The sequence below is a fragment of the Lissotriton helveticus genome, chromosome 4_1, assembly GCF_964261635.1.
Source record: "Lissotriton helveticus chromosome 4_1, aLisHel1.1, whole genome shotgun sequence".
NCBI lineage: Eukaryota > Metazoa > Chordata > Amphibia > Caudata > Salamandridae > Lissotriton > Lissotriton helveticus.
The window spans coordinates 1,902,518,102-1,902,538,826 of record NC_136063.1 but is presented as its reverse complement, the minus strand read 5'-3'; the positions used below and the strand labels follow the sequence as shown (position 1 = coordinate 1,902,538,826).

The 20,725-nt window shown below is 43.6% G+C and overlaps 1 protein-coding gene across 1 annotated transcript in view; it reads right to left on the bottom strand.

Moving 5' to 3' along the window:
- The window catches only part of IL13RA1 (interleukin 13 receptor subunit alpha 1), a 286,361-nt gene that overhangs the window by 91,095 nt on the left and 174,541 nt on the right, over nt 1–20,725 (bottom strand). The window contains exon 7 of the mRNA XM_078688547.1: nt 9,190–9,322. Within this exon, the coding sequence (XP_078544673.1) occupies nt 9,190–9,322 (133 nt within the window). The remainder of the gene's footprint in view (nt 1–9,189; nt 9,323–20,725) is intronic.

Here is a 20,725-nt window from a genome sequence, read left to right as displayed (position 1 = left end):
GCAAGTTGCCTTCTTGCCTGCAAAGAAAGGTAGTGCCTAATTTTCCTTAGTATGTGGATGATACCCCAACAGGTAGATACAGTCCTATTAACCTGTTGGCACATACCAAGGATGGGATCAATCATGACCCCAAGATTTTTAGCCAAAGAGGTGGGATTAGGGCAGGCACCCAGTGAGTCAGGCCACCACTCCATTGACCAGATCTCTTCCTTTCCTCCAAACACCATCACCTCAGTCTTCTCCCCATTTAATTTCAGTGAATTGTGAATCATCCACTGGCTGACTGCCTCCATACAAGATCTAAAATTGGAGGCTGTCAGCTTAGTTGACTGGGAGAGAGAGACGAGGATCTGGGTATCATCCACATAGGAAACTACCTCCATCCCAAAAGATCTAATTAGTCTGGCAAGGGGGGTCACATAGATGTTAAAAAGGGTGGGACTAAGCGCCGACCCCTGAGGGACCCCACATTGCACAGACATGGATGGAGATAGGAATTTACCCAGCATTACCCTCTGCTCTCTGTGATCGAGAAAAGAGGAAAGGAGCCCCAGGGCTGCCCCCTGAACCCCAATCTCACCCAATCGAGATGTTAATACTAGGGGAGAAAGGGTATCGAAGGCAGCCGTGAGGTCCAGAAGGATTAGGAGGGAGGTCTGGCCCCCATCCACACACGTGCAGATGGAATCAAGCACCAGGGTGAGGGCAGACTCGGTGCTATGTTCCCTCCTAAACCCATGCTGGGAAGGATCCAAACAGCCCGAACTCCCCACAAAGGCAGCAAGATGTTTATTTAAATGAGCTTCTAACATCTTCGCGGGATCCGGGAGCAGTGAGATGGGGCGAAAGTTCTTTAAAACCCCAGGATCAAGGGAGGGTTTCTTAAGCAGTGGTTTTACAACAGCATTTTTCCACTGCTGAGGGAAAGTGCCCTCCCTCATCACCCTATTCATGATGTCAACCAAAGGGGGTAAGAGGGATCCTCTGCACTGCTTCAGGATCTTTAGAGGACAGGCGTCAAGCGGAGACCCAGATTTACTTTTATTAAGCAAAGTCTCTAGATCTTGTAGAGAGAGAGGAGGAAAGGATTCCAGACATCCGGCCAGGGGAAGCTCTACCGAAATAGCGTCCAAGACCGCAGTAGCCGGTGGCTCAGCAGTAGATGATCTCTGCGACTCCAAAGCAGTATAAATGTCCGATATTTTAGACTGAAAGAAGAGGGCTATGTCATTGCAGAGCTCCTGAGATGCAATCACAGGGTCGGGGACCTGAAGAGATGTAAGAGAGTCCACAATCCTGAAGAGCTCTTTGGGAGATGAAAGTGAAGCTGTGAGGGCCGTAAAATATTCTTGTTTGGTCCTAATCACTTCCAGTTTATATCTTTTTAACAGGGTCTTATGGGCTTCCCTATCTCTTTGGTCCCAGCTAGCATGCCATAGGCGCTCCTGTCTCCTTACTTCCTGTCTAAGGAGTCTTAGCTGTTCAGAGAACCAGGGGGCTGAGGGTCTTTTCCTGGCTGAATAGCAGGACCGAGCAGGGGCCAGTTCATCCAAGGCCTCTATGAGAATCTTTTCATATTGCGGCACCGCCAAAGGAAGATCCATCTCCCGAGTTAAGGACAAACTGGAAATCCACGGATCAAAAGAGTTTTCCCTGATGTTTTTAAGATTCCTACGTACTTCGGTAGTACTTGGAACTTTTCTAGGGATGTCCTGGCTCGGGAAGGCCAGATTAAAGGGGACGGCCAGATGGTCCGACCAAGACAAAAGAAAAGGATCCATTACTGTCAGTCTCTGATCATTAGAGAAGATCCCATTGAGCGTATAACCCGCTCGGTGGGTGGGTCCTTTCACCAATTGGGTGAATCCACATGCTGACAAAGCTTCCAGCAGGGCGGAGGTGTCATGAGCCTCCAGCAACTCTAAATGAAAATTAAAATCGCCCAGAATAGTGAGATTTTCACGGCCAAAATAGGGTTCCAAAAGCTGAAGCAGTTTCAAGCCAAAGTCTGCTCTAGGACCGGGGGGACGATAGACCAGAATCCCGTTAAATGGGGGAATCGAGGAGTCATACAGTGAGAAATATAGCACTTGAACAACATCCTTAGAGTCAGAGACAGGCATGATGTGACATTGAAACCTGTCTTTATACAGGATAGCCAGCCCACCACCAACCCGGCCTATTCTATCCTGCCGTGTTAGGCAGTACCCATCAGCGACCGCTTCGATAAGATCTGGGCCCAATGAGTCTTTAGCCCACGTTTCCGTAACAAAAACCCATGAAGGGTTCTTCTCCAGTACAAGCTCCTTAAAAACAATATTGTTTTTAATAAGTGAGCGTGCATTAATGAGAAGACAATTTACGCTCAACTCACTAGGTCCCACCGAAGGGCAGAGCTCCCGAAGAGGAGAGGGAGAGGCTGGGTTGCGACCCCCCGAGCCTACCTGAAAGCACCCACATCCCATGGGCAGAAGGAGATCTTCAGGAGTGCTTCTATGAAAACACGTTGCAGCTGGAGGTCGGAGATGTAGAACATCCTGTAGGGAATATTTCAATAAGCGATGGCCTACTATATCCTGCCCTAGAGTCCAGCCGTCCAGCCCGTCCTCAGCGCGGACGGGCGCAGACGGGCTGGACTCTGGCGTGACTCCGGCGTGGCCTAAGAGTTGCAAGCCATGTTAAGAACGGTGAGCAATTTTGGGCCCTAGTTAGAAGATCTAACGGGCGTGACCCGGACCTAATCTCCAACCATATCACTGACACTGAATGGTTTGAGCACTTCAGCAAACTCTATGGGGGCGTTGAATTGCCCGGAGCTCCAGGGCATTGTTGACTCCGGAGAAATCCCCCTTACTAGAGTAGACAAGAAAGAGGTGTTGGCAATATCTAAGATAGTATTTTCTAAAGCCCCAGGGCAGGATGGAGTACCGGGCGATCTTTTTAAAGCCAATCCTGAAGGCTGGGCCTCTTATTTTGTAAATTTAACAAAAGGCGCTCCTGTTCCCAGTTCATGGAAGGGGGCTGAAGTGATTCCTATTTACAAGAAGGGCCCCAGGGAGGACCCTGCCAACTATCGTCCAAGCAGTCTTATAGATGCAGGACAAAAACTGGTTGGAGGGTACTTCTGGAGAGTACCCTTCTGGAGAGGATCATTTCTTGGGCTGACGAGAATAATATCATCTCGCCCTTTCAGGCGGGTTTTAGGGCCTGCACGGGCACAATAGATCAGGTATTTAGGCTGGTGCTCCTACACGGGAAGGTGGTCACCATTGGCAAAGGCGGTCTTTATTTGGCATTTATTGACTTAAAGACCGCCTTTGACTTGGTCCCACGGGACCGCATTTGGATGATACTGGAGGAGATGGGGATCCCCATGCCCATAGTGAATCTCCTGGCACACATGCATGACGGCACCTACGCCCGTATTAGATGGGGTACACAGGAGCAAAAAACGAATAGAATCCCTGTGAATCGTGGAGTGCGTCAGGGCTGCGTGTTAGCCCCAACACTCTTCACGTTATTCGTGAATGGTGTAGTCTCTTTTTTGCTTGATATCAATGCTGATGCTCCGGCATTGGCAGGTGATAAAGTCCCCGCACTTCTCTTTGCGGATGATACGCTGTTGGTATCAAAAACCCCTGCAGGGTTGCAGAAGTTGCTGGACCGTTTCTGTTTGTTCTGTAAGCTTAGGGGCCTTGTAATTAACACTTCAAAAACTAAGCTCCTTTACTTTAACCCGAGCAGGTCGCTAAGATCTACTCTTTCCTTGGATGGGGTGCCATTGGAACGTGTACAGGAATTCGATTACCTGGGAATCAGAATCTCTGATAAAATGAAATGGCAGCCACACATAGATAAAATGACTTTAAGCCACAAAAGGGTAGTTGGAGTGCTGGGGAGGGAACACCGTGCATCTACGTCTAAGCCCATTGCTCCTGCCCTTGATATCTATGCAGCGAAAGCTGTAGGCTGCGCTCTTTATGGCGCAGAGCTCTGGGGCTTCGATTGTATGGATGCCCTTGTTACATCAGAGAACAAGTTTTTTAAGGAACTAGTTTCGCTCCCGAAGGGTACACCTACTAAACCACTACTGAGCGATCTGGGTCGCCGTTCTATTAAGCATTTAGCCACTCTACGTCCTCTTTTATATTGGGCTCGGCTATGGAGGACCCCGGAGCTCTCAAGGTATGTAGATGGTTTAAGAGAGGTTATGAATCTTTGTGGTGCCCACAAGATTAGTTGGATTAGAAATATAAAAAAGCTCTTACTTGCAACGGGCCTACCAGCAGAGTGGGAGCCTGGGGCATCGCTACCAAAAGCTGAAATCAAGCGAGCTTATTGGTCATGGGTTGACGACCAAGAACAGAGGGACCCAAATCTAGGTAGGCTGACTGAGGCATTTTACCAGCATAAACCAAAGCCTTGCCTGGAGCCCTACCTAGATTTTATCAAGAAACCAAGGGATAGATCCCTTTTTATCCAATTTAGGCTGGGAACACTCCCCCTCCGTGACCATACTAGCAAGTGGAAGCCCCCGCACTAAACCTCTTCTGACTGCCCCTTTTGTGAAGGCACCATTGAAAATATCCCACACGTCTTCTTTGTTTGCCCAGCGTATGTTAAACCTAGACTAAAGTGGCTTAAACCAGTGTGCCTACTGCTTGGAACTAGGGACCACTCCGCTGCACTAAGAATCCTCATGGCAGATGTTAGTACCACCATAGTGTGTGGGGTGGCCAAATTTCTGAGCTGGACTTGGATGATCAGGCTCAAGGCTACTTGATGCTCCGACTTTTGGTTGTTTCTTTTAAAATTTATAAATCTTTACAAAGCTGCTAAAGTTTAATACATTTTTAAATTATTTATTATAACATAACTGAATTGTATTGTAACTTTTGTCAAATATGTATTATTATGAATTGCCATTTTATATTTTTATGTGCTTTTATGATATCATGTATATCGAAATAAAGCTTTGATGAATAAATTGTACAATTTTCATATCGATTTAATTTTTATTGTACTTATTTTTTAAATATGGTTGCTGATTTGTTGAGATTTTGAGTTATGAGGGGACATATAAAATAGGTTTTTCCCTTTGGAAAACTTTGGGACCTCTTTCCTCTTTGATTACTGTTAGACTTGGCATCTTTTGGCGTGTTTCCCCTGAGGTTTTGTTGTCTGACCTCCCGGTTTTTGCCGGTGTAATGATTCTGCACACTTTCCTCACTGCTGATCAGTGGTAAAGTGCAAGTGCTCCTGTTGTAAAAAGTGTTATGGATTGGTATTTCTATGATTGGCTTATTTGATTTATGTGTCAGTCCCTAGTAAAGTGCACTGCAAGTCCCAGGGCCTATACATCAAATGCTGTTGGTGAGCTGTAGCACTGGATTGAGCCACCCATGCAAACAGCCCGTAAAGTGTAACTCTGGCCTGCCATTGCAGAGCCTGTGTGCAGCCTGGGGCTGCCATGTCGACTTGGCAAGTGCACACACTTGCCAGTCCCTAAACCTTCCCTTTTATACTGGTGAGTCACCCCTAAGGTAGGCCCAAGGTACCCCCATGGGCAGGGTGCAATGTATGTGAAAGGTAGGACATCCCCTGGTGTGTGTGGCATGTCCTGATAGTGAATTACAGCCTACTTCACTTTTCACTGTTGCAAGGCCACCTGTTCGTCATAGGCCAGAGTGGGCAGTTTGATTATAACATCCTATAATCCTATTTGACTCAGGGAGCATGGTAGAAATTCGAGTTTAGTATGCCTGAACTCAGAATGATAAAATACATCTTTTAGTGAAGTTGGATTTAACAATCTGTGTTTGAAAATACCACTTTTAGAAAGTAGGTATTTTCTTGCCTAACCATCCAGCCTACCTCCGCAAGGTTGTGTATTGCATGTCTGGTTTGTGAGTGACAGGGGCTGGGGTGGCTCCAGGAGACCGGGTGAGTCAGCACAAGGCTGAATAGACACATCTACATGTAGAGTGGAGGGAGGAGGAGCACCTGGGACCTGAATAGGGCTGTGCCTGCCTTCCCTAATGCTGGCTCCACCTCCTGTGGGACATCTGATGTCCCTGGCCTACACTGTCAAAGGAAAAACAGGAGTCTTGTAACCAAAGTGCTCCAAGACTGACCAGAACTGGTTTGGACTAGGTACAGGACCCTCTGCCTTCAGAGGACAAAGGAATTGCTCGTATAAATAACGGGGCCCCGACCCGAAGACTTTAGAACTCGCTGGAATCATGGAACCTGCCAAGAAGAAGAGCTGGAAGAACTGCCAGGAGGAGTACTGCCCCTTTGCTGTGTTGTTGCTTTGTTGGGTGGGCATGCAGCTGCTGCTTCTGCCTTGGGCAGTGAAAGGACTGGATTGAACTTTCTCTACTTGTGCTGAGTATCTCCAAGGGCCTGAAATCGAGCTGGCATCCTGTTCAGAAGTCTCAGGGATGGCAAAGACTTCATCACCCTCTGGGTACCTGTCCTGGAACCGCTGTTTCAGTAGCCACAGAGGAGAGGGAACCGCGACCAACTCTGTCACTGACTCCGTCACTGGCCTGGTGTCCTGAAGGCAACGCAGACCGCACCATCTGCATCTTGCACCGCAACCCTGGTCTCACCAACGACGACTGACGCTGCCGTCACTGAGCCGCTGCTCGCACCGTAACCTGTGGAAACCGCAGCCCACACCGCCTCGCTTCACTTCGCTGGCCTGGTCTCACAGACACGGTCGACGCTGGCTCAACACCCGTGACCGCCTCGTTACGCACAGCTGTCCAGATCAACCAGTGCCAATTCCCGCCAACCAGCTCTGTCGCTTGCACTGCAATCTACCAGCGCCGTATCAAGCACCGTCTCGCCCTGCACGGCACGCCTTGGTCTCACCGAGCCGCTGCCTGCACCGCATCGAGAGGACACCACACCCTGCACCACTTCCACTTTGCATCGCAACCGCGACGGACGCCACAACCGGCTCGCACTTCCGTGTAAGCCACACGAAGAAAGATACTGTTAACAAGTTTGTTCACGCTGTTGCTGGTCCGTACCGACTTGGTCAGCTGGAACTGCGAGTCTCTGTTGTTTTCAGCATCACAGTCGGCTCGGACTGAGCTACCGACTCATACGAACTGTGTTTTCAACGTATTTTTGCAATTTAAAGACATCTTGCAAACTATCTATTTTTAAAGTACTGTATTGTGGATTTTTATTGTTTTGTTCTTGTTTTAAGTGTATGAAAATATTGGATATTTTTCTAAACTGGTGTGGTGTCCTTTTGTAGTGCTTACACTGTATTACTGTTGGTTATGTGCAAATGCTTTACGCACTGCCTCTAAGATAAGCCTGACTGCTCGTGCCAAGCTACCAAAGGGGTGATCAGGGGTTATTTTAGGAGTGTAACTCCCTTATCCTGACTAGGAAGAAGGGTCCCTATTTGGACAAAGGTGCAAACCCTTGCCAACTAGAGACCCCATTTCTAACAGTTATCAGCAGGGCAGGTGGCTGCCATCTATGGTGCTCACAGAGGCCCAGTGGACTTGCCTGGTTGCTGCATTTGTGCTGTGCTAGGCTGCACTCTGAGGTCTCTGCCAGTCTTGCAGCCTAACTCTGGGATGTTCAGTCAGCTCTGAGCTACACTGGTGTCATGTGAGTTGCAGGATGTGACTTTCAACAAGAGGACACAGGAGCCCACTCACATACAAGCCCAGAGGCATTGGGCTCAAAGTTTTTGACACAATGTGCAGCAGTGATCTTATCAAGATTGATGTGGCAGTCATGGCCTGAGCAGTGGGGAGAGAGATAAGTAAGATAATGCTCTCCCCACTGTTCCTGCTACACTGCCTTTGCCCGGTCCTCCGGTACCCCGTTGGTGCGGTCACCACATTACATTGTGAGGAGTTACGAATCCAGATGCCATCTTGTCTGAGTGCACAAGCAGCACCAGAACAGACGTCTGAGCTGCTTCTTGATTGGCCAATTAAGTGCAGTAGCACACATTCCCCCAGAAAAACAACAGAGGCAGCTGGATACATGAGAGACGCCAGGTCTGGTGTTGCAATTTGTTGTTTATTTTTAATGATGTTAGGATGTCCAAAGCACGTAGCTCAGAGAGTTCAGCCCCGATCTGAGATCAAAGTAGTTTTTAATTTTTTTTAAACCACTATGCTTGTGACAACTAAATAAACAAATGACAGGCAAGAGATGCCATGTTGTACTTCCATCTTAGCCCTACAGTTGTGGCTTGTCCAGACACCTCTAAAGCAGTGCACATGTTGCACTGAATATTTACACAAACGATTAATGGTTCACATCCATGGTAGGGTAGACAGTCCTACATACAACTTTGGGACAAGTACAAAGTTGAATTATTTGTCACTCTGCACTGTAAGTAACATAGTATTTGATTAAATGCCAGATGTATCAAAGGTTTTTACCCATTCTGTGTCGGTGGGATTGTAGTCTAGCATCTAGTGACTCTGTTTAAATTGCAGAGACTCACAAAGGAATCCATTAAGCCAATCTGTGAAACTGAGCATTAGAGGGTATGGTCTATACCAGTGATACAAGTAAACTCTCAATGCCACTGCATTTTCTCCTTATAAACCACAATAAATACGTCATCGGACTCGCATCGCTGTAATGCTACCCGCAGGCTAAAAAACAACTGCTGAATCTCCTAGAGCTGTGGAAGACCAAGCCGGCATAAACATTTGCACAAGGGTCACTGCAGGAGGAATAACCACAAACAGATTGGCTTACGTAGTTCCTAAGAGGAGTACTTAAAAGACGAGGTATCCTCCCTCCAACAGCTGCAAGAGTTTGTCTATGGTTGCTCAGTGTTAGTTCAAGTGGCCCTCTCCATTACAAATTTTTATCATAACCATGGGCTACGTAAAATATTGTTTATTCTGTACAAATCCATTACATGTGAATATACTGTAAATCAAACATGGCTCTAGCCCACACGCATCAGCTTGTACACTCCTGATGTATGGCATTACAAACATACATCATTTACATAGTGTGGCATTTCTTTATAAATTCCCTTGCTTAGATAAAAAAACATAAGAGCAAGAAAAAAAGAGGCTGCCATAGGAACAGTAACAATGACCGAAGGCCATAACTGAATATTGCTAGATGTACCAATCTGTCTTCACCCAGTAAGAGCCCAAACTTTGTATCAAAAAATGTTCCTACCCACACTTGCTTCTGCGCTCCAGTTGCTCCAGAGTACCCCACCATAATTTTCATCAAATTTGGCTTTCACTCTCACTGTGTACATCACATCTCGTTGAGCACTGTCAATTATACAATTGTTCTTGCCGGTTATCTAAAACAGCGAAAAAGGGTATAAACAGTTATAAGCATAAACCTTATAACAAAATCATGACCAGTTAATTTTGTGATTTAAAATTCATCACGTACAACATAGAAATTTCATGAAAAACTCTAGATTACTTTCAATACCCTCCCAGTGTTATGAGCCAGGGCATTAGGGTCCACCACTTTTCCCTATCTCCAACCCGGCTATACAACAATCTCTATATAGTCTAAACATGAAGTGTTTTCCATTAAAATGGATACTTTTCCAAATTTGTCTTAACCCACTCTTGGATAAATCTGTGCTAGTAATTAAAAACGATACAGCCATATAGAGAGTACTCACATAAAATACGCCGACATGTAATAATGGACATTTGAGCATAGCTCCTCGTACAAGATCTTACACAAAGACTTTGGATAGCTAACCTATCCTTCTTTTTATACAGAAATCTCACATGCTTAGGTATTAAATAAAAACATTAATCTGGTTACAAAGAGCATGTAGTCCCTAGTTTTGCACAGCAAAGTTATATTACTTGTATACCATCATGCATCTGACAGCTCAGCTGTTCTCATGTTACACAGCCTCCTAAGCATGATTTCTCTAGCTGGCAAGCTTTAACTGAGGAAGAGATCTTACAGACCAAAGCCAATAGCAAGAGAGGCATCACTTGAACCATTAATCTAAGAAAATATCTATCTCCTTGAAACTTACAGTGTTGTATGGCGTTTTAGGATCCGAGCGAAATTTACAGATTCATGCCCTAATATAGGTACAATTCACATTGCCCTAATATAGGCATAGCAATCATAACCATATTTAGACATAGCCCATATTGTCCAAATACAGGCATGGCTACTTCCACCTGTTCCAAAAATATTTATTGGAAAAATTGGCTTAAGCAGTCAGGGACATCCCCTTGCTTGAATATTGATTTGTCCAAGAACTCATGGAGTTTTCAAAGAACTACCATTCCCTTGGGGTTCTTTGATGACGTTATTATGTCCGACTTTCCGTTAAACTAGACACATTCAAGGTATAAATATGCCTTCACTTGCTCTAGCAAAGACACAGTGGTTCGGAGCAGCTCGACTATCTACTTGCCCGACGCAGCTCGCTACAGCAAGTGCCGAAGGAAGCCGACCCTCCAGCTGACACACTGATCGAGAAGCAGTCCTTTCTCTCACTGAGAATCCAGCTCCAGTGTTTCCAAGCTCCCCTCGCGGGGTGTTGGGAAATCGAGTCCCGAGACAGAGATACCAGATCTTCTTCATTCTAAAAACAAGGTACAGAGCTGATTAGACTCTAAGGGAAATCTTGAATAGATTCTTGGCAAAGAAACTAAACCTATGCTACACCACACTTACTTCTTCCCTCGTACTAAGACTTAGCCCAGGTACATTGGAGTAGGCGTATTTTAGAAGCACCAGTTGAGTACATTTAGCCTCTGATATGTATGTATTCATTTATCTATGGTTTAGAAACCATACAATGCTTTTACAGTATTATTTTATAGTACTCTTCTTGCCTTATGCATTATACTTTGCAGCCAGTATTATGATTGTAGCAGTTCATTTCTTTTGCATGAGAAAGAAGACTGTTCAATAAATCCTTTTATTGAAATCGCCCGTCTCTCTTTTTCTCTGCACCTCTGATGAAACGAAGCATGCACGATTGTCTGAGTAAAAATATCTATCTATTGTTTCCACGACTCTGAAGATACGGTCATTCTTGGGGAAACAAAGCTGTCATGTTTATGCGGTTGTCAGGAACTAATCCCTTCTTGTTTTTTCGAAAGTTTCTAGTGACTTCTGAGCTAGCTGGCACTGGCAATTAAGTCTAATATATTCGATAGAGACCGAGTAGACCTAAGTCCTACATCAAATCTACAGGATATATTATTCCAATGAGCAGAGCCTATTGGGAATATAGGAACTACACTACACGGCGCCCAATGTTTGGTAAGGCACTAATTTAACTCTAGATACTAGAGTAACTCAGTCGTGCTTTTCAAAGAGACCCCTTTTTCCCGTACAATACTCCAATAGACGTCTGGAGCGGGTACAAGGATAAAATATCCACCATAACTGAGCAGGACGAAAATATTACGTATTAGTTTTTGGTTTGTTCACCGTTGAAGGATACAGTGTTCCAAAATATTGTGCACCTTATCTTTGTTTCCTTAAAACTTGCTCTGCAAGCATTTAGTCAACAAATGAGTGACCCCGAGATAGGTGGAGCTGCAGGGTCTGCAACCTAACGGGGTTTAGATATTACAGGTTTCCAACAAGATGACCCGGAGGCTATAATCATCCCGGAAAACTTAAGGAAAACAATCAATATAAAGCTTATAACAAATGGCCTATCACCAAGAGGTGGTCGGGTAATTTTTGTCATAGGGGCACATGAATATTGGCAGACAGAGGTATTCTACTCATGGATTTTCTTCCTTGAAGCAAATTCAGTAACACATGTGTTTCACTTCTACAAAGAAGAGGAACCTCCAATGGAATACACTCCTTTCGAGGATGTTGAAATTCCACTAACTCACCAAGAGCATGCGCTCTGGTTTAAAGGCGCCCTACAACATCAAAATCACATTACCAGGCTCGGTCCACTAGGAAGACCTGGAGCAACATGGCCAGTACTAGCCAGCTATACACCACACCCTGCCATTGAAGAAATGTCAGGTGTGGAACTATTAGTTCAACTAAAACAACTAATCAAAGTACATAGACAGTTGGTTCAATATGTCATGCGGACTCTAACAGTCCAACCTCCTATAAGGATTCCACAACAAACCCCTCACCAGGGGAACACAAATAAAATCACACCACAGACTACACAATCAGTCATTGGTAAATTGCCCGCAAAAAGGGAACAAATTCCATTCTGGATAGCTCAAAAAATTACTCAAATCGAGGGAGTATTTCCGGATACTACTCCTCATAAGAAACACAGGATTTTACCAATCTGTTTACCAATGGGCATCGCACCACACCTGGAGGACTGCGACACTTGGAGTACAGTCTTTGCTGCAATCTACACAAAAACACATGGTGTTTCGTCTATGGCGGTAATACCAGACGTCCTGAAATAGATTCATAATGAATACGGGGCATAGCCTGCTTTAAATCTGGGTATGAAATTACTGAGAGATTTCAAACAGGTCTCGGCTATAATATTAGCTAATATTAAAGGTGAGGCAACATCCGTGGCGATCCACCAAAAATTAAGAGTATTTGATGTAACTGAGCAACCATATGAACTGGCCTGAATAATTGAAACATCCTATGAAGAACTAGGTAGAGATAGTTTGGGTGGGAAACCAGTCAAGCCCCAACTAACAGAAAGTCCGGAAAGAGTATTTATTACAAAACACTCTCACTACTCCTAAAAAGAAGTGGGAGAATACTAAACAAACTTCTATAGAGAAGTGTTCTCAACCCAGAGGAAAAGAGGTATAACCTCAGGAACAGGGATAATTTGAAAAAACCTGATAGATATCAAGATACTGATACACGTTCCTCTCGTACCTTTCAGACTTCCTCACAGAAATCGGAAAGAAGAGGACAGTCAGAACACAAGGAAGAACGCGTGTAGTCCAAAGACGATCAACACGTTCCAAAAAATAAGAAAACACAATTCACCAAAAAGAAAGTAGCAGGTCTAAAAATCAGACATGCCGAGGATCTTGAGGACACAACTCAAGAACGGGGAGTGGGCCCAGACAGTGCTGGACAGCGCAGCAGAAGTCACCATAGCTCGCAAGATCTTGAAGGATCATCTGGAGACAGTGGACTTGAATGAGTACATCCAAGTTGAAACTGCCGATACCAGGGTTATTGTACCCTATAAGTTATATGAAGTAAAGCTCCAGATGGAGGGGGACATAACTAGGAAAATAAGATAAGAGCACTCTTTTGGGAGAAGCTCTCTAAGGGTTATGACATTCTTCTGCTGGAAAAGACTGGCCACTAACATTTGTCAGGGAGTGCCCACATGGCGAAGACATCATTATGCGATCCTTCTCCAATCATATTCCAATTCATTTAAAATATATGTATGCCAGAAAATGGGTTGTAGCCCAGGCTCCAGCATTATATAAAAATCATGTAGGATGGGATGAGGATTCCCCTCACCATAAAATCCAGTTAAAAACTCAACCAACTGCACAGCGACAGTATCCAGGTAAGCAAGAAGCTAAAAAACAGGCCAGGGAGATATTAGATCAACTTGAATACCAAGGGGTGATTGCAACATGCACCTCGTCAATGAGCAATCCTTTGTTTCCTGTCTCCAAACCAGACCTTGTTGCAAAACATTTGCAGTACAAAATGCACACAGTGCAGCACTAATGAATAACATTGCGCGTAAAAAATATAAAACCACATTAGATATTTCTAACTGTTTCTTCTGTTAAAAGATTGCACCTGAAAGCAGGAACTTGACCTCTTTCTCAATTATGGGGACACTTCACTTCTGTCGTCTCCCCCAGGGATTCAAGAATAGTCCAGGATTATTTTCAGCCAGAGTAACAGAGTTAATACAAAAATATGAAGATGAGGCATTATCTTATGTCGATGACATCTATCTAACAGACGATGACTTGGACAGGCACTTGAACAGAGTGAATACCATTATACTTGGATTCGCCTCTGAAGGGTACAAATTCAACTTTAAAAAAATCAAGAATTGCCCACCTCAACGTCCTTTTTCTAGGATATGAGTTATCAAGTGAAGGCAAAAGCCTGGCAGCCAACTTTTTAGAAAAGTGTGCGCTGCTCCAACCACCAAAAATGCAAAAAAACGTAGTCAATTCTAGGTTTCCTGAAATTTCTGAAGAACTTACATTCTAAACTACGCAGAAAGGGTTAAACCTCTCTGCGAATTAATCAAACCTGATTTCAACACAATTAATTGGACTCAAAAACATACAGAAATGTGGCGTTCAGTGCAGACAGACATGTTAGCAACAACACATTTACAGACGCGTACACGTACGCAATCTTGTAATCAGAATAATCCCAGGAAGATGCGGATTCACGTACTTAACCTTTAATGAAGGTGAAAAAGTACCGATTGCTTTCAAATCACACTTGTACACACAAGCTGAAATGAAATTCACTTCAACAGAAAAAATTCTGACAGCGGTTCAAAATGCAGTAGCAAAAGAAAGAGCTCTCGCACAGGGTAAACACATAATGGTTGTTACTCCTGTACCTGCCTTAGAGGCAGTGACAAAAGCAAGCATTCCAAATGCAAAGTCTTTACATCCGGAATGGACACAATTGGTTAACTCTCTTGCTGCCACAGACTTTGAATACGTTTTTGATCCCTATTTTAAAACTCAAGAATTTCTACAATACGAACAAGAATGTCCTCTGCCCACTGAGATTCTGCCTCTAGAAGGCAGCTGTGTAAACGGCTTCGGTAGCTGCAATTACTCATTCAAAAACAAAAATAGACGGCGAAATAATGCTATCTGTCAATGCTTCATGCAAAGGCAGCGGTGCAGCGTTACCTCAAAACTATCCACTCGAAAATTCATACATAATTGATGAATAATTCTACGTTTGTTTTGTTCGAATCCCTGGAGTGGGGGATAGAGTAATTCCAAACAGGAGACGTAGAGTAGCTTTGATACATGAAGCACATTTGGGATAGGGTCTGATACATCAAGGGATCTCTAAATCCATACTAGAATTAAAAGAGACATACTGGTGGCCAGGGATGAATACCCACATTTATGAATGTGCAATTAATTGCCATGACTGCAACAGAGATCGCAGCAGAGAACACCGCCAGATACCTGACTACAGTGTAGCCAGCCCAGTACAGACCCCTTTGTTAGACATCTTTAGACTATCTACACGCAGATGCCCCAATGGACAAATGCGGTCCCACAACTATTAGGACAGGTTCATTTGGATGTGGCCTCAGCGCTCGGCTGACGCCCGAACTGTTATAAAAGATTTGCGAGTCTTTATCTGCAAATATGCAGTCGGCACGCTACATTCTGACCAGGGTCCTGCGTTTAGCTTCAAAGCTTACAAAGAGGCCATGGCCAATCTGGGCGTTGCATTGCGATATTCGAGTCCATTCCATCCTGAGGGAAATTCTGTAGTGGAAAGTAAAAAACGGGACATAAAGCAATCTATAACAGCTAGTATATTAGGCTGGGTGACGGGTGGGTCACATATCTGTGTAGTCTATCAACATAGTCTAAATAATCTGCCATGAAATTCTCTGGGTGGAATCACTCCATATGAAATCCTTTTTGGTACTAGAATGCTTGTCCAGGACCTTGATCGTCACACTTCAGTGGTAGAACAAAAACCCTTTGATATCAAACACCATTTGGCTGTTTTGCTGGACTTAAATGAAACAAGGAGAAGTCAAAGCAACACATTACAGAAGCCAACGACCACTGAAGAGGAACCACCTGTCCAAGCAAGGCCTGCCTGGATTCCAAAGATTGGGCATCTAGTCAGAGAAAAGATCGTGGATAAGAAGGAATTTGGGCCTTCTTACAGAAAACCAGTACCTGTGCTAGCAATCCACGGATCAAGAACAGTGTTACTGCCGCCCCTTGCTGGACGAAAGGAGAACAGGTTCGTATCTATCGACCTGGTAAAACCACATAATGTGGTCAATAATAAGTAGTAGGACCAGTGGACTCCAAAGATGTAGCAGATGACCAAATCTGGCTACTATCCAAGAGGTTCAAACTGAGAGACTCATCACCTTTGAGGAATCTGCAGTGCGAAAAGAAGGACTATGCCATGGAACTTGTGCCTCTTGAAACCCAAATAACAGTTCGTCAAGAATCACCTGTCTACAATGATATAGCATCTGACTATACTAATATGACAAAGGAGCTCCAGTAAATCCAGTGATTTCAAGTAATCCTGATGCAATACCTACCATTGACAGAACTGCTTATGGCTATTTCATTAACTTTGATACGTTTTCCGAGGATCCCAGTGAGCCTGAAACGACGCCAGCAAACAAAACTTTTAAAGATCAAGTAACAGAACTTTTTCAGCAACTTGAAAAAACTTATCTGGTTTCACCATGGGTTGAATTTTGGATTGTCCTAGGCGTACTTTTGCTCCTACTGTGGCTAATTCTTGTATTAAATTTGGGAATGCTGATAAATGGAAGATATAGTAAAATAGATACAGCAAGTAAGAACATCAACCTGCTCCTCAAGCCACCCAAATCATCTCATCGTGGACAAAGGGACTTGACATCAGTGAACATCACAGCCGGTGGTATAGCATGGGACAAACTGATTATGACATCTTTGGCCCTGCAGAGCTGTTGAAAATTCCACATCAATTCAAGGTTTCCTTGAGTGACTTTGTTTTACCTAGCACTTTTTCTGATGATTGGGACTTTGAGACTGTTAATCATATGATGTCAGACTTAGAGATTTCTGCAAAATTTACAAAACATGAATACTTAGGAGGTTCACCAGATTATGAACAAATGTACTGTTATAAGCACTATGGTCATCATTATGTACACAAATCTGCAAACCCTAGAAATGTTTGCACTTTCAATCAATGGGAACATTGTCCAACGCCACCAAAGGGTAGCTCAAAAACATTCTATGATAAATTTCCATACTTCTCAGGTTTTAATATATCTAATCCGGAAACGTTTTACTTTAAAAATGTTAATAAGACAGGAACAAAAAGTATGTTAACTAGTGCTGAGCAAATTTATTCTGCAGCCTTTTATGCCCAGCTGTCCTCGTTAGGTTTTGACTTTTGGAGTGACAACATAGCAACATAAACTGTCTGGGGCACAAAAGACTGGCAAGTGCAGGGAATAGAAGCTTTATTTCGAGCCTTCATTATCCCTGAACAAATAATGTTTTTGAGCGACACTGTGCAACAGACATCCTGTCTTGGCCTAGCCAAGATAAAAGATTTGAACAAACCGTCCGTACCTACACCTGATAGTAAGAACACTTCAGTGGGGGTAGTAAACCTAAAAACTATTTTACTTAAAAACATAACTGATCCTAATTGGAAAAACTGTCAAGATAGATTCCTGAATAAGGCACAACGGCATACATTAACTAGGCCAGATCCAAGATATGTCCAGAGACAACATCCAGGGATAGTAACAACTAACAGTGTAGGAAAGCTGTTCCTTGAGTGGCTACAAAAGTCCACACTAACAGAAGTAAAACAACACTTATCTTTACTTAAAGATGGCGTTGATTTAAGGGACTTCCTACAAGGTCCTGCGAAGCGGTGTCATAAACATTTTATATACGCTGCTATATATACCATTTATAATGAAGCTTGGAAAGCGCCACAAGCAAAGACTGCAGAACGAATACGAGAAATTGATCGTATTAATTTAGAGAAAGCTCTCTCTGTAGTTGACAATGGGTTAACGGCTCTGTCATCCAGAATTTATTCTTTGGACAGCATAGTATCCTCTGCCATAGACATAATGGAACAGGACTTGCTCATGCTACAACATGGACAGTCACAATTACGTTCTATAATGCTATTCGGCTGGACGTTACAAAATCTTCATTCTGGATATGTGCCATGGCGTCTAATCAACACCAAGTCATTGTTTTCTGTATTTAACCTTACAGATAAACAAATCACTTTGGCACAAGGAGGAGCAGACTATACGGTGCTGAGCATTGAGAAACTGGAAAGATTACCATTAACTGCTTCGGAAAAACCTGCAACAGAATGGCTAATACACAGAATAATCACTCTGCCTGTCACGATTTTCCATTTTCAATATTGTTTGAAACATATACCAGCTGGTGTCTATGAAAGGTTGGGTAAAGAATACATTAAGTCAACCTGGGAATTACCATATGCACACAGATGTTGTAGTGGGGGAAAAAAAGTATTTCTTAGTGGTACACAATGTAAAAGAGGTACACTTTTTTTGTCAGGGTAGTCATTTACATGGAGCCTGTGACGGTTTTTCGACCAACTTATCCTGCCAACTGCAAGGTTCTCCAGCTGCAGTGATAGATCCAATTTTTAGGCAGCTTTCTAACGGAAGCTATATTATGTTGAATGATCACAGCTGCTGTGGCATGTTGCCAGAAATAGCCTATCTCGTAACTGTGTCAGCCAGGGTCACTTGTTGTATACAAGTATTGTTTCCTAAAACTAAGACAGACGGGGAGTCGCAGTTATGGCCTTCACTGAACATCTCTTCTATACGAATTGATACTTTAAGCAGACTAAAAGCCATTCTTTTACAAAAAACTGTGCCACTGACCTCGTCCAAAGTGACGTATGAACTACAAGTTGCAAGGTCCTCTGCAGAGATACATGCCCTATTATCAACAAACTGTCCTGTACATTTCATAGAAATGTTAGGTCGGATCAAACATGTCTGATACCAGTGGTATTGTACATGTATTTAAGACAGTTTTTTCGGGACTGTTAGCACCCTTTGAAGCAGTCCTCGGCCTATTTCCAAACTTCGTGCACTCTGTGTTCGGCAGCCTGCCTCTCATTTTGGGACTCGTAGCAGGAATACTATTTTTGTTCCTTCTGCTCCGGCCACCAGCGACAACCAGATTACCATAGAGAACACTCTCCTGGTAATAAAGTGTTGTGAGCGCATGATACAGATTCCGGGCCTGGCTCGTTTAAGAGACCTGAATACCACATGGTTTCTATCATTCCGACCAATCTGGCAAGATCTTTCCTGTTCTACGATGCCTGATATGTGGAGAAGAATGCGTGTTGGACATCTGTCTAACACTTCCATCAGCACTGCCAACGGATGTTGATACTTTGCTTGGTTCAGTAACAGCCCATGCATTGTGTTGTCCCCAGCAGCTACCAATCCTGAAGACGGCATTCACTGAGGTCTCACGGAAGCAATCTGCTGACGGTGAGATACGTGGATCGACAGGCACACAGGTACCATATCCATCTCCTTCGAACATTGCTAATGCGGCTAACGCTGATGGCGATGTTTCACATTTTTGTGCAATTGGTCTACTTAATGAAGTGGTCTAATTTTCACCTACTGTGGTAGAAGAATTCTTTACGAGCTTAGAAGATTTAATGATTTCTCCAAACAACGAGAATGACTTTTAGCACACAGCGTTCTATGGGACTCTGTATTCGACCTTCACTTTTCAAAACAAAACTTCCAACTTTAGAACTCTGTTTTTCTACGATTTGATTTTTTCCAAAATTGATTTTTTTTTATTGGGGCACAAAGTAATCTGCTCTAAGTAGAACTATTCTTAGAGAACAAGAATTCTTTGAAATACTTTATAGAGACAATATTTAACCTTGTCCACAACCGAAACAATTGATATATTCTGTCATGGAATGGTCTCGACTTGTTTTCTGTATTTAAGAGCCATTTCATAAATGTAATCTCATGATTCATTCAGATAGCATTTCCTATGCCATATTTTATGCTTTGAATGAAACCATTGCTTTTAAAATGGGTACAGCACAAATGCTCATCTTTCGTGTACAACCATTTCGAATGCATTTTATGTATTTTGGGATGGATTTTAACACATCATGCTTTAGATTTGTTCTAATGCTTAGAATTTAGTACTATTGAACAACATAAAGTGGAGCGGGTGTTGTATGGCGTTTTAGGATCCGAGCGAAATTTACCGATTCATGACCTTATATAGGTAGAATTCACATTGCCCTAATATAGGCATAGAAATCATAACCATATTTAGACTTGGCCCATGCTGTCCAAATACAGGCATGGCTACTTCCACCGGTTCCAAAAAGCCCCAACGATTTATTGGAAAAATTGACTTAAGCAGTCAGGGACATCCCCTTGCTGAAATATTGATTTGTCCAAGATCTCATGGAGTTTTCAAAGAACTACCATTGCTTTGGGGTTCTTTGATGACGTTATTATGTCCGACTTTACGTCAAACTAGACACCTTCAAGGTATAAATATGCCTTCACTTGCTCTAGCAAAGACATGGTGGTTCGGAGCAGCTCGACTATCTACTTGCCCGACGCAGCTCACTACAGCAAGTGCCGAAGGAAGCTGACCCTCCAGCTGACGCACTGATCGAGAAGCTGTCCTTTTTATCGCTGAGAATCCAGCTCCAGTGTTTCCAAGCTCCCCTCGCGGGGTGTTGGGAAATCGAGTCCCGAGACAGGGATACCAGACCTCCTTCATTCTAAAACCAGGGTACGGAGCTGATTAGACCCTAAGAGAAATCTTGAATAGATTCTTGGCAAAGAAACTAAACCTATGCTACACCACACATACTTCTTCCCTTGTACTAAGACTTAGGTTAGGTAGATTGGGGTAGGCGTATTTTAGAAGGCACAGTTGAGTACTCTTAGCCTCTGTTATTTATGTATTCATTTAAGGTTTAGAAACCATACAATGCTTTTACAGTATTA